Here is a 15055-nt window from a genome sequence, read left to right as displayed (position 1 = left end):
AAACACGAGCATCACTTGACTCCTGTCACCTTTTTATACAGATATTACGCTTCATGGGCGACCCGCACCTGAATGGCGCACAGGAGAACATGTTTGGCAATTACATCATCCAGAGAGGTCTGTCATGTCCCGGGTTACGGGATGAGATCCTGGCTCAGGTTGTCAACCAGGTGTGGAGGAACGTCAACGCTGACAATGCGGAGAGAGGCTGGCTGCTGATGCTTGCATGCGTGTGCAGCTTTGCTCCGTCACCACAGATGGACAGATATCTGCTCAAGTAGGAACGCACAAAAATAATATTTTCGGTACAATTTACATATTTTAGTGTAACTTTCCTTTTTTTTTTAGGTTTGTTTCTGACCACTCCCCTGTTGGTTGCCAAGCGTTGCTGCAACACCGACTCATCCAAGCCAACGAGAAGATGCAGCTAAGCCCAGGCCCGGCCTCAGAGGCAGCACGAACCTATCCGCTGTCTTTGCTGGAGTGGACGGCTAACAGGAAAAAAGCTAACATGGTGTTACATCTGCATTGTTTTGATGGTAAAGCTAATACTTTATAACTGAGGCAATAACTGACGTACTCCCTCAGGTATTGCCTTTTCCAAAAAATAATTCATAAATGATCGCTAGTTTATTACAAGCTATTGGAGAAATTAAGTCGTTTCAAGCATAAAAATGGCTAAATGAACTAAAATACAAATGCAAGGCAGAAGAAACATTCTACTTGTGAATATAGTATCCTACATTGACCACTAGGTGTCGCCAGAACGAGCAATGTGATTGCCAGAACATTATTCTGTTATTCATTATTCATTCATTCGTTCATTTTTTTACCGCTTATCCTCACGAGGGTTGTGGGGGGAGGGGAGTGCTGGAGCCTATCCCAGCTGTCTTCTTCGGACGAGAGGCGGGGTACACCCTGGACTGGTGGCCAGCCAATCACAGGGCACATATAGACAAACAACCATTCACACTCACATTCATACCTATGGACAATTTGGAGTCGCTAATTAAACTAGCATGTTTTTGGAATGTGGGAGGAAACCGGGAATACCCGGAGAAAATTTGCTCTTTATTATTAATATTTATTATTAATAATGTTATAATAATAATTATTATTATTATATTATAATTATAAATACTATTATAATTATTATTATCATAATATTACTATTATAATATTATTAATATATATTATTAAAAATATAATTATTATTATTGATAATGAATTTTTTATAGGTGCCTTTCAGGACACTCAAGGTCACCATACAGAGTTGTTAAAATAAATAAAACAGTTAAAATTACACACATACATATATAAAACACATTCTTATTACTACTAATACTACTAAAATATTGCGTTTATTCATATTGAATCCTACTTCATGTAAATTCACTTATCACGATCGGGTCTGGAACCAATTAACCACGATAAATGAGGGGTTCACTGTACTTTCATATTTATGTTAATACTGACTCAACCCTTCATAGATGTATTTGTATTATTTGTATGATGTATTTCCTTGCAGGCGTGTCCTTCCTGTGCCCGGTCCACTCCTGGACCAGTGGGGAGGATTTAGGAGGCGATGTTCTTCGCCACAGGTGCTACTATGACTCGTACATTCATATTCTTTTTCCTCTTTTTACTGTTCATACAGTCCATAATATCCGTAGAATGAATGAATAGCTACAGTATTTGGGGTCTTGCAGGGGCGTGTCGGACTGGTGGAGGGGGGGTTCCGTCCTCATGAAGGAGCACGGCCAGTGGGTGGAGTTAGCGGGTCACGACTACGTCATGGACCTGATTGCAGACCTGGAGCTTCCGAACGACTTCCCCAAACAGAAGAGCTACTTCATCATCAGTACTGACGACCCCGCAAGGGTCCGAGCCAACGCCAGCCTGTCAGTTTAACAGGGATACCAAGATTACATCCCAGACGCTATAAAAACAATAACATCATGTCCTCCTCCTTGGTTGTTCTCGACTAGAACTTTGTTTGGCAGCGGCTTCGACTCAGATGACGAACTTCCACCTTCGCTTCCTCCGAGCAGAGGCTGCAGACCAGCCTACAGCCTGTCTGACTCTGATGGATACCACAGCCATGGTACACAAACATACATGCGTCTTTCATTAGTGACTTTGTTGTACTTCCTGGAAGCCATGGCGGGCATAGTTGTGCATATTTATCAGCATTTTTATGTAAATATACAAGATGATTACCATCTAAATTTACCATACTAAAGTGCTAGGTGTTAAAGTGCTAGGTGCTAAAGTACTTGGTGCTAAAGTACTTGGTGCTAAAGTACTTGGTGCTAAAGTACTTGGTGCTAAAGTACCTGGTGCTAAAGTGCCTGGTGCTAAAGTACTTGGTGCTAAAGTGCTAGGTGCTAATGTGCTTGGTGCTAAAGTACCTGGTGCTAAAGTGCCTGGTGCTAAAGTGCCTGGTGCTAAAGTGCTAGGTGCTAAAGTGCTAGGTGCTAAAGTGCTAGGTGCTAAAGTACTTGGTGCTAAGGTGCTATGTGCCAAAGTGCTAGGTGCCAAAGTGCTAGGTGCCAAAGTGCTAGGTGCTAAAGTGCTAGGTGCTAAAGTGCTAGGTGCTAAAGTGCTAGGTGCTAAAGTGCTTGCTGCTAAAGTGCTTGCTGCTAAAGTGCTAGGTGCTAAAGTGTTAGGTGCTAAACTGCTTTGTGCTAATGTGCTAGGCGCTAAAATGCTAGGCGCTAAACTGCTTTGTGCTAAAGTGCTAGGTGCTAAAGTGCTAGGTGCTAAAGTGCTAGGTGCTAAAGTGCTAGGTGCTAAAGCGCTAGGTGCTAAAGCGCTAGGTGCTAAAGCGCTAGCTGTTAAAGCGCTAGGTGCTATAGTGCTTAGTGCTAGGCGCCAAAGTGCTAGGCGCCAAATTGCTCGGCACTAAAGCGCTAGGTGCTAAAGCGCTTGGTGCTAAAGTACCAAAACCTGCTGGTGTGGTATTTATTACACGTGGCCAGTGTGTATAGTATCACGCTACAGTCTAATGATTCTATGCTTATTTTCGCCTTGCGTGCAGTCGAGTCCGACGCCTTCAGTGATGGTCAGACCCAGAGAGGAATGGACCGCTACTTGGACAGCTTGTTCGATCCCGTGCTGTCAGACAGCGGCATCGTGAGTACACCGACGCTCCAAATCTCCAAATACACTTTAAGGGTTTTGTGTACTGCTGTCTCACTGTAATAGATGCTATGTAATGTTAGCATAAAGTGCTAACATCACACATTTTAACAGCAACATTATGCTAAATTAGCTTTTTTTTTTTGCTGAAGAGAAACAAAATGACACCTGCCTGATGGCAGAGCTTTTAGTTTTATTTTAAGACATGTAGCGAAGCCTCTAAACTTTTTGAAACCGCTTTTGTATTGCCTCTCTCTTCCAGTCTTTACGGTACTTCCAGGGGGCATATTCAGTTCCCTACTCTCCTTCCAATACACTACCTCCTATGAAATGTTCTTCATGTCTCCCGAACTTCTTCCACATTCCTAACCGGCTCTTTCCCTTCTCCTGTGACTATTGGGATTGACTCCCGCCAGGACGTGGAAAAGACTGGAAGCTTGGCAGCAAGGATGAAGGGAGGGGGAGGTATTGGCATCCCAGGGGGAGGAAGAGGAGACGGGGAGAGAGCGTATCCACCTGGAATACACCCTGGAGGTAAACAAAAATGATCTTTTTAATAATAATAATAATAATAATAAGAATGCTACAATGCAACAACTCCCGCTGACCTTTTGCAGTTTTTTGTGTTTCCATCAATTATTCAGCGATGTAGATGTGTTGAATGCCCTTTATGTGTCAGTGTAATGCAAGGTTAATTGTTAGATGAATGCATATGTATATATATATACTATATAAGAAATAAATACTGGCCACATTGCTGATTTTCAGTGATAATTTTACGGTGATCATGTTCTAATTTTTAATACATGTTAAATATGAACATCACATATTAAAGTAATTCAATGTGTGAGTTAATCGCCACATTATTAAAGGTAAACTATCGATGTGCTTTTGCGACAACTGAACTGCAACGCTTCATTAATCCCAATGGCTGTAATGAGCACTGTTCCCCCCTTCATGGTTAATGCATAGGCGAGCATTCAGTGTAAGCACACATGACTCATTTGATCTCCTTCACTCTCCTTACCTCGCCGGCTAAATGCTCACTTTGTCGACGCCATAGCGCCAGCAGGCGTGTGCGTGTCTATGTGTGTTGTTTCACACGTTGAGAAAATTGTCATTGTCAGTTCGTCATACAATTACTCTTAAGTTGCCGCATTTAAAATAACTTTCATTGGTAATGCAATTTTCAATAAAATGCTATCCATCCATTTTCTATACCGCTTATACTCACTAGGGTCATATCATTGCTTAATATTTCGTAAGTAATAAAAAAATGTGCATTAAGTTCCAGTGAAATATGTATTATTACATTAAAAAAAATTGTTATGCAGAATGTCAAAGTGTCTCGCTGACATGACTGACCCCTAGTGACCATTGTAGAATACTACACATCATCCACATGTCGTCTGAATGCCTTTTTATTTGTATTTTAATTCATTCATTTTCTACCGCTTATCCTCACGAGGGTCGCAGGGGGTGCTGGAGCCTATCCCAGCTGTCTTCTTTGGGCAAGAGGCGGGGTACACCCTGAACTGGTGGCCAGCCAATCACAATGCACTATTTGTATTTTAATTACCGTATTTTCTGGACTATAAGTCGCATTGGAGTATAAGTCGCATTTTTTGTGGGTAATTTATTTGGCAAAGTACTTGACCAAAACACATAAAATAACAACAAAATAATATAGAACAGGCTGAATAGGTGTAAGATATGCTAACACAATGCTTATTCAGCTACACAAAAAATAAACAGAAACAGAAAAGGCATGTAACAATTTTTTTTTTTCATTTATAAGTTGCAGGAACAGCTAACCTATGAAAAAAATGCGACTTATAGTCGGGAACATACGGTAATTTAACCAGATTTATGCCTGAAAATGCTTCATTTAGATGGAAAATGCTAAATAAATTGCTTTAATGTGCATATTTTTGTACTAACAAAAGGCTGCGTTCACTATTTAAGCGTGAAATGGCAAGGGTATGAAGTATTAGTATATTAGTATGCTATACTGTATTTTATAATAGGTACATTATGTACTTTGCTACTATTATTGTAGAATTATCATATAGTGTAGTATATTCGTATTATACACATATATTTTATACAGTAAACTGTTTACATAAGTGTGCGTATATACAGTATATATTTACTTATTATTATTTTATTATTTCCGTGTTATCAAAGTTAATATCAATGCAAGTAGACTTAAAACAGAGCCCAGAGGAACCCCACTTTTCCTAACTGGTGTCCTACGTGTTCCTTGCTGCTCTTCAAGCCGTACCAGTGCTCCCAGTAGCAGGAGGGATGATGCCACCCATCCCTGCCATGCCCACCCCCTCTCACCATCATCACCACGAACATCAACAGCAGCAGCAGCAGCAGCACCAGTACCACCAATACAACCGGCCCCAACCCTCCCACCATCAACAGACGTCATCCACTCCCCCAAATGAAACCCCCACTCCTCCACCCACCCACGCCCCGGCCACGGGCCCCCCTGCGTCCTCCTCTGCCGCCCTTGGTCCTGTGAGTGCTACAGACGTAGCATCACATAGCACCGGTATTCCGTCTTTTGGAGTGGTGCCCACCCTCCCTTCCGTACCGGTGGTTCCGGGTTTGCCCGTGCTGGCAGGTGCGTCAGCGACAATAACGGAGTGTGCGTCTTCCCGTCCTCAGCATGTGTGGCCTCAGGGCGTGGTGGGAGTGCTGGAGAAGCAAGGCGTTTTCTCCTTTTCTCAGTGTGGCAGCGTGCTCATGTTGTCCTTCGGTGGTGTGTTCTCATGCTGAAGGTTTGCACTGAAGTGTTTTCTTCCCTCGGACGTAAACAAAGTTGTTTGTTATGTTTTCCTGCAGGAACGGAGCAGGCGGTTCTGACTCAACAGCAGCAGGCTATCATCAACCAGCAAGCCATCATTCTGGTATGTTATGTTCAATATAGAATATGGACCAGGGGGTTTCAAAATGTGAGGTGGTGAAAGATAGGTTTAATGAGTTAACTGCACTATCGTGCTGATTGCCTATATAGTATACTATATAGGCATGGTCACATTTTAATTTAAAATCAGTTAACTCATTATTTTTTTTAAATTAATGTTAATAGAATGTCAACATTGCTCAACTTCTGCTTCAGTTCCAGTACAGAACAGTGTTTCCCCGCAGAGTTGTGCCTTAGTGGATGTACAAAGGGCTTTGTTAATGTTAATTAGCGTCCCATTGCTGAAACTGACTCAACAGCGACACTGCTGGTCGTTGCCAAGTAGTGCATGCCATTTCCCCTCCGTTGAAAACGAGTCAATACCACACAATATAACTATTAATAATAAGTTAATAAATAGTTAGGACGGCAATAATAGTATATAATCTAAAGTGATTGAATAATTTATGTATTATATTTGTTGTTATATGCATTTTATGTGCCAGCATAGCACCTAGAGGAGTTGTGCCTTAGTGGATGTACAAAGGGCTTTGTTAATGTTAATTAGCGTCCCATTGTTGAAACTAACTCAACAGCGCCACTGCTGGTCGTTGCCAAGTAGTGCATGCCATTTCCCCTCCGTTGAAAACGAGTCAATACCACACAATATAACTATTAATAATAAGTTAATAAATAGTTAGGACGGCAATAATAGTATATAATCTAAAGTGATTGAATAATTTATGTATTATATTTGTTGTTATATGCATTTTATGTGCTATGCTACCTAGAGGAGTTGTGTCTTAGTGGATGTACAAAGGGCTTTGTTGATGTTGATGTCCCATTGCTGAAACTGACTCAACAGCGCCACTGCTGGTCGTTGTTAGGTAGTGCATGCCATTCCCCTCCGTTGAAAACGAGTCAATACCACACAATATAACTATTAATAATAAGTTAATAAATAGTTAGGACGGCAATAATAGCATATACGTCTCAAGTATTGAAGAATTTATGTATTATATTTATTATACACATTTTTATGTGGCAACATAGCACCTAGAGGAGTTGTGTCTTAGTGGATGTACAAAGGGCTTTGTTAATGTTAATTAGCGTCCCATTGCTGAAACTGACTCAACAGCGCCACTGCTCGTCACTACCAAGTATTGCATGCCATTTCTCCTCTGTTGAAAACAAGTCAATACCACACAATATAACTATTAATAATAAGTTAATACATAGTTAGGACGCCAATAATAGTATATAAGTCTCAAGTGATTGAACAGTTTATGTATTATATTTGTTATTATATGCATTTTTAATGTGCCAGCATAGCTTAATACTCATGTTGTGTGTTTGTGTGTGTCATGCAGGCCCAGCAGATGACCATGCAGGCCATCGCCATCCAGCAGCAGATGATGTCGTCCTTCCCTTCCTCGCCGTCGCCACCACTCCAGTATTACATGCCCTCGCCGCAACTCTCTCGCACGCCGAGCCCTGTAAGCAGACATGCAGTATGTACTACGTCATATTGTCCACAGAAAGCTGAATTATCGCCCGGCTTTATGCAGACTAAAGAGAGAGAGGATTCACCCACAAGATCCAGCCCTCAGCGCAAAATGAGTATGCGGCGCTTTCATGCTTGTCTGACTTGACATCACGTCCCGGTTGAAACATCCCTTTTCCAGGTCCAACACGAGGCGCCCCTCCAGAAGACGTGGTCCGGTCTAGTGTTAGCAACACCGAGCGCATGGAGCCCAGCCATGATATCAAAGACATCATCAAACAACACCAACCCTCCACCGTGTCCTCCTGTGGACCCTCCATAAGACGGTAACACCCGCTGTGCGCATATTTGTACCGGTCACATGACCCACATTTGGTCACATCTGTGTCCAGGAAAGACGACGGAAAGTTTGTGAAGAAGCCAGACCCCCATGATGAAGCCATGGAGATCCTCAAAGACCAGATGGCCAACCCCCCTCCACCGGTACGATCACATATCACACACACAATAACGCACACAAACACACACACCAGTTTAATTACGTGGAACTTTATCATTGAATCAGACTCAGAAGAAGTCGCAGTCTTTTCATCAAAAAGACGAGAGAGGAGTTACCAAAAACGATTCTGCTGGACCAACGAGCTCCATCACAGGCCCCGCCCATCCTCCAGGTGAGATTTGTGCATTTAAAAAAAAAAAAAAATTGCATCACAATTATACACCCATTGAAGGATGCCTTGTGGGATACATTATGGCTGTTTACCGCCATGCATTTCTAGTTAATTGCATATAAATCAACTTGTCTCTATTGAAAGTTGGTAAGATGCACAGAACCCAGCCAATACAGCTTCGGTGGTTCATATCTGATTTCTGAAGTCCGCCTAGCAACAAGTGACCACGCAGCTGCGTGATGATCCAGCGTCTACCAGGCATTTTAATTGAATTATGAAATTGTGTAATGCTTCACAAGTAAATTACTGAAAATGCATACACTTTACGTACGCGTGTCCAGTCTGCAGAGAGCTACCGGTAGAAAATGAAATCATCCAGACCAAACTCCACAGTAGGACCAGTGATGAATATTACACCTACACCAACATTCCCTGGAAACTCTACCTGAGGAAGGAGGTAATTGTGACACTTTTAGATACAGTAGATCCATGTTTTTTTTTTGCAAGAAACAAGCAAATGTCAAAAAAAAACTAAAGCATTATCAGTGACTGCCATTTTTAGAGAATTTTTAATTTTTTTAACCTTTTTTTTTGTCTTCTAGGTGTTTTATCCCAAAGAGACCCTCAACGACCCACTGATGTTGGACCTGATCTTCAAACAGGTTGATTTATACAGTTGATATATATTCATATTTGTTTTTTTCTTACAAATATTTGTCCAAAAACAGAACCTCTTATCATATTTACATATATCCAGGCTTGTCTTATACATTGTTTCTAATTATATATATATATTTTTTTATGATAGATCGTACATGATACCTTCTCTGAGGCCTGCATTCGTATCACTCAAGAGGAACGACAGAAGATGAAAACTCTCTTAGGTATTTCACTTTCAGCCATTTCATCCATTTGGAACATAGTATAAAAATACAGTATATACACAGTATTTTAAATTTTATTTTATTTGGGCAAATATATGAAACATTACAGTGCATTTCTTACATCAATCAAAATATAGATAGAATATATAAGATATAATCATGTTCATGCCACAGTCTTCTTTTCCCCTATTATTATTATCATTGTAATATTATTGTTATTATCATTATTGTTATTATTCTTATAATATTTATCATTATTACCAATATTATTGTTATTACTATCACCATTATTGTAATTATCATTAATATTACCATTTTTATCATTATAGTTGTAACAATTTTTGGATTTTTTTATTATTATTATTTAATTTTACAGACTTAATTGCTTCTTGTAGAATGCTGTATCATTCCATCCTTTGTAATCCGCAGTATTTGTGCTTTTATTAGCCCACTTTTTCACTTTTTACATTATTATTATTATTATTTTCCTACAGCTGAAAACCGGGTGGATCAGGTTTCAGGAACCCACAATGAAAATGTGAAGAAGAAGGTGGTTGCCATGGCAAGAGACTCATGGGAGATCTACTTCTCTCGCCTTTTCCCAGCCTCAGTGAGTCTCTTCGAATTTGTTAATAAAGTTCCAATGTTATTGTTTTTGGAAAATAAACATGAACACGTTTCTTTTCCTTTTATGTGCGTTATAATGGCAGAAAATGAGTTAATATGAGTTAGCTAACAATGCACATCATTGGAAGTACGAAATGTTTTATTGTTTGATATACATGCTAATTTTTGTGTTAGCTTCTCCAATAACAATATTGCAGCAGCTTTGTTGATATAGTCAGTTATGTAAATTGACCGTACCATTGTTGCCGTGTTGCAGGGCAGTGTTGGAACAGGAGTGCAGGTCCTCTCCGTGTCCCATCAAGGCATCAAGCTGCTCAAGTTGGTGAGGAGCAGCTCCAATGCTCCGGATTACTTCAGAGTACTGCGACCTTACAGGTACGGTACAGTTACGCCTCAATTTACCCGATAAGATTGTCACGCAATGTCTCACTTCCTGTCCAGCTACTCGGATATCCTGTTCTTGTCCATTCCGTCCAAGAACATGCTGGAGTTCAATCTAGTCAACGAGAAGCTCATACTGTTTTCCGCTAAAGCCCCGCAAGTCAAAAGCATGATCGACGACTTCCTCACAGAGATTAAGAAGGTCAGAGGGCGCGTTGTTGTTTATACACACTCGACTCTGCTGACTACAGCCGTGTCATTGCGTTTGGTGTTTTTTCTCGCACGCCGCCATGCTGCGTCTCTGCCAGGACTCCGAGTACGTGGTGGCGGTGAGGAATTACATCAACGAGGACAGGACGCTCCTCAGCTTCCACAAAGGTGACATCATGAGACTGCAGCGTATGGATGGCCTGGCGGCGGGTGAGGTGCACGCTTGTGTCGTCTTGTCTGTTTGCCGCACGGACTTGCACGATGTTGCGCTTCATGCCGCGTCTGTCAACGTGTCGCCGACCAGGAAAAAGTTACGGATGCATCGTGAAGAAAAAGGTGATGCTGCTGGAAGAACTCAAGAGAGACACGCCTGACTTTGGTGGGTTGGAAAAGCTGCTGTGTATTTTAGTACAGCTGTAGTACAGCATAGCAATAGTAGTATGAGCCGAAGTACTTGTCCAGTACATAACATTTTAAGAGAATTAGAGACATTTAAGCACTGAAAATATTTTGGGTTTTTCGAATTTGTCATGTATCCTATTATGATATTACATTATATTATTATATTATACAGTATAATATTGTATGCATACACATATAATTGTGTTAATATAGAAATATTCATTCATTAATTCATTCATTTTCTACCGCTTATCTTTACAAGGATCGCAAGGGGGGTGCTGGAGCCTATCCCAGCTGTCTTCGGGCGAAAACTTGTTTACAACATTTCAGTTTTTAACATTATTAGAGCCCTGTAGTCTTGAAATAACACCCCTATAGCCACCTTTACAGTTGTATTATCCAATATAGTAGACATTCATTCATTCATTTTCTATTGCTTATCCTTACAAGGGTCGCAAGGGGGGTGCTGGAGCCTATCCCAGCTGTCTTCGGGCGAAAACTTGTTTACAACCTTATAATATTTAACATTGTTAGAGCCCTCTAGTCTTGAAATAACACCCCTATAGCCACCTTTACAGTTGTATTACCCAATATAGTAGACATTCATTCATTCATTTTCTACCGCTTATCCTTACAAGGGTCGCAAGGGGGGTGCTGGAGCCTATCCCAGCTGTTTTCAGACGAAAACCTTTTTAGAACCTTTCAGTTTTTAACATTATTAGAGCCCTGTAGTCTTGAAATAACACCCCTATAGCCACCTTTACAGTTGTATTATCCAATATAGTAGACATTCATTCATTCATTTTCTATTGCTTATCCTTACAAGGGTCGCAAGGGGGGTGCTGGAGCCTATCCCAGCTGTCTTCGGGCGAAAACTTGTTTACAACCTTATAGTATTTAACATTGTTAGAGCCCTGTAGTCTTGAAATAACACCCCTATAGCCACCTTTACAGTTGTATTACCCAATATAGTAGACATTCATTCATTCATTTTCTACCGCTTATCCTTACAAGGGTCGCAAGGGGGTGCTGGAGCCTATCCCAGCTGTCTTCGGGCGAAAACTTGTTTACAACCTTATAGTATTTAACATTGTTAGAGCCCTCTAGTCTTGAAATAACACCCCTATAGCCACCTTTACAGTTGTATTACCCAATATAGTAGACATTCATTCATTCATTTTCTACCGCTTATCCTTACAAGGGTCGCAAGGGGGGTGCTGGAGCCTATCCCAGCTGTTTTCAGACGAAAACCTGTTTAGAACCTTTCAGTTTTTAACATTATTAGAGCCCTCTAGTCTTGAAATAACACCCCTATAGCCACCTTTACAGTTGTATTATCCAATATAGTAGACATTCATTCATTCATTTTCTATTGCTTATCCTTACAAGGGTCGCAAGGGGGTGCTGGAGCCTATCCCAGCTGTTTTCAGACGAAAACTTGTTTAGAACCTTTCAGTTTTTAACATTATTAGAGCCCTCTAGTCTTGAAATAACACCCCTATAGCCACCTTTACAGTTGTATTATCCAATATAGTAGACATTCATTCATTCATTTTCTATTGCTAATCCTTACAAGGGTCGCAAGGGGGGTGCTGGAGCCTATCCCAGCTGTCTTCGGGCGAAAACTTGTTTACAACCTTATAGTATTTAACATTGTTAGAGCCCTCTAGTCTTGAAATAACACCCCTATAGCCACCTTTACAGTTGTATTACCCAATATAGTAGACATTCATTCATTCATTTTCTACCGCTTATCCTTACAAGGGTCGCAAGGGGGTGCTGGAGCCTATCCCAGCTGTTTTCAGACGAAAACCTGTTTAGAACCTTTCAGTTTTTAACATTATTAGAGCCCTCTAGTCTTGAAATAACACCCCTATAGCCACCTTTACAGTTGTATTATCCAATATAGTAGACATTCATTCATTCATTTTCTATTGCTTATCCTTACAAGGGTCGCAAGGGGGTGCTGGAGCCTATCCCAGCTGTTTTCAGACGAAAACTTGTTTAGAACCTTTCAGTTTTTAACATTATTAGAGCCCTCTAGTCTTGAAATAACACCCCTATAGCCACCTTTACAGTTGTATTATCCAATATAGTAGACATTCATTCATTCATTTTCTATTGCTTATCCTTACAAGGGTCGCAAGGGGGTGCTGGAGCCTATCCCAGCTGTTTTCAGACGAAAACTTGTTTAGAACCTTTCAGTTTTTAACATTATTAGAGCCCTCTAGTCTTGAAATAACACCCCTATAGCCACCTTTACAGTTGTATTACCCAATATAGTAGACATTTATTCATTCATTTTCTGGGGTGCTGGAGCCTATCCCAGCTGTCTTCGGGACTGGTGGCCAGCCAATCACAGGGCACATATAGACAAACAACCATTCACACTCACATTCATGCCTACGAACAATTTGGAGTCGCTAATTAACCTAGCATGTTTTTGGAATGTGGGAGGAAACCGGAGTACCCGGAGAAAACCCACGCATGCACGGGGAGAACATGCAAATTCCACAGAGATTATAGAAATATTGATTATCATAATTCTTAGTTTAGTGTGTGTTTTGTAAAGGAAACTTTATTTATACGTGTGTGTGTGCGCAGGCTGGCGGTTCGGGGCAGTGTACGGGACGTCTGGGGTTTTCCCCAGTGAATACGTTCGACCCGTGGCCGCTCCGGACTTCCTGCTTCTGCCAACCGAGAGGGCGGAGCCTCGTGACCGACAGGGACGAGTTGCCGCTTCAGCTGCTGTTGCCGTAGCGATGGGCTCATCCATCGCTGCCCAAGAGCTGGACCTCTCCACCGAGGTGCAGACTGGGGAATCTGTGTCATCAATGTAATATTATATAGCATAGCATGGAGCCTGATTTATGATTATTTTTTTATGTGAACGCTATAGAAATACACTATTTACGCTATAGAAATATTCTTAGCATAGCATGGAGCCTGATTTATTATTATTTTTTTATGTGAACGCTATAGAAATACACTATTTACGCTATAGAAATATTATTAGCATAGCATGGAGCCTGATTTATTATTATTTTTTTATGTGAACGCTATAGAAATACACTATTTACGCTATATAAATATTATTAGCATAGCATGGAGCCTGATTTATTATTTTTTTTTTATGTGAACGCTATAGAAATACACTATTTACGCTATAGAAATATTATTAGCATAGCATGGAGCCTGATTTATTATTTTTTTTATGTGAACGCTATAGAAATACACTATTTACGCTATAGAAATATTCTTAGCATAGCATGGAGCCTGATTTATTATTATTTTTTTATGTGAACGCTATAGAAATACACTATTTACGCTATAGAAATATTCTTAGCATGGCATGGAGCCTGATTTATTGTTATTTTTTTATGTGAACGCTATAGAAATACACTATTTACGCTATGGAAATATTCTTAGCATAGCATGGAGCCTGATTTATTATTTGTTTTTTATGTGAACGCTATAGAAATACACTATTTTCGCTATAGAAATATTCTTAGCATAGCATGGAGCCTGATTTATTATTATTTTTTTATGTGAACGCTATAGAAATACACTATTTATGCTATAGAAATATTCTTAGCATAGCATGGAGCCTGATTTATTATTTGTTTTTTATGTGAACGCTATAGAAATATTATTAGCATAGCATGGAGACTGATTTATGATTATTTTTTTATGTGAACGCTATAGAAATACACTATTTACGCTATAGAAATATTCTTAGCATAGCATGGAGCCTGATTTATTATTATTATTTTTATGTGAACGCTATAGAAATACACTATTTACGCTATGGAAATATTCTTAGCATAGCATGGAGCCTGATTTATTATTGTTTTTTTATGTGAACGCTATAGAAATACACTATTTACGCTATAGAAATATTCTGCATCTGCAAAAATAATGATAATGACATTCAAGCATAATTAGCATAATAATCTTTGTGAGGAACCACTGGTTTGTGTTCTGGTTTCATGCTCAGTTTCGAATACCTGTTCCCAGGTCGTGAAGGACACGCATGTGGACAGCCCAGGCGAGGACCTGGATGATCTGATCCAGTATGGCAGCCAGTACCACATGATGGAATTTGCCAAGAGATACTTCAGAGAGGCTCAGAGAAACAGGAAGTAAGACACCTAATCAAAACGTGCAAACGCCAGACCAAGTTTACATCTGCTTGGGTTTTATCCGCAGCGATCCCAAAGCCAGGAAGGGAAAGGAGTGCAGGGAGCCGGCTGATATGATCAAATTCTCCAAGGTTAATATTCCACGTTTAATAAATCGAACCTGCACTCTTACTCAT

General features: G+C 40.3%; 1 protein-coding gene across 3 annotated transcripts in view; it reads left to right on the top strand.

Moving 5' to 3' along the window:
* myo15aa (myosin XVAa) overlaps window positions 1-15055 on the top strand; it is a 56735-nt gene that overhangs the window by 25788 nt on the left and 15892 nt on the right. For 2 of the 3 annotated variants that reach the window (XM_058050348.1, XM_058050347.1), the window contains 24 exons: window positions 42-277; window positions 349-539; window positions 1529-1601; window positions 1710-1901; window positions 1989-2104; window positions 3041-3135; window positions 3558-3675; window positions 5998-6062; window positions 7429-7554; window positions 7627-7678; window positions 7744-7888; window positions 7955-8045; window positions 8128-8233; window positions 8575-8690; window positions 8836-8895; window positions 9042-9117; window positions 9612-9727; window positions 10001-10119; window positions 10186-10327; window positions 10434-10545; window positions 10640-10714; window positions 13342-13544; window positions 14755-14879; window positions 14947-15010. In XM_058050348.1, coding sequence (XP_057906331.1) covers window positions 42-277; window positions 349-539; window positions 1529-1601; window positions 1710-1901; window positions 1989-2104; window positions 3041-3135; window positions 3558-3675; window positions 5998-6062; window positions 7429-7554; window positions 7627-7678; window positions 7744-7888; window positions 7955-8045; window positions 8128-8233; window positions 8575-8690; window positions 8836-8895; window positions 9042-9117; window positions 9612-9727; window positions 10001-10119; window positions 10186-10327; window positions 10434-10545; window positions 10640-10714; window positions 13342-13544; window positions 14755-14879; window positions 14947-15010 — 2814 coding nt within the window. Of the gene's footprint in view, window positions 1-41; window positions 278-348; window positions 540-1528; window positions 1602-1709; window positions 1902-1988; window positions 2105-3040; window positions 3136-3557; window positions 3676-5997; window positions 6063-7428; window positions 7555-7626; window positions 7679-7743; window positions 7889-7954; window positions 8046-8127; window positions 8234-8574; window positions 8691-8835; window positions 8896-9041; window positions 9118-9611; window positions 9728-10000; window positions 10120-10185; window positions 10328-10433; window positions 10551-10639; window positions 10715-13341; window positions 13545-14754; window positions 14880-14946; window positions 15011-15055 lie in introns of those variants that run through there. The other variant, XR_009119685.1, reaches the window with a different exon arrangement.

Source organism: Doryrhamphus excisus, chromosome 15, assembly GCF_030265055.1.
Source record: "Doryrhamphus excisus isolate RoL2022-K1 chromosome 15, RoL_Dexc_1.0, whole genome shotgun sequence".
NCBI lineage: Eukaryota > Metazoa > Chordata > Actinopteri > Syngnathiformes > Syngnathidae > Doryrhamphus > Doryrhamphus excisus.
This window is presented reverse-complemented; position numbering and strand designations above follow the sequence as displayed.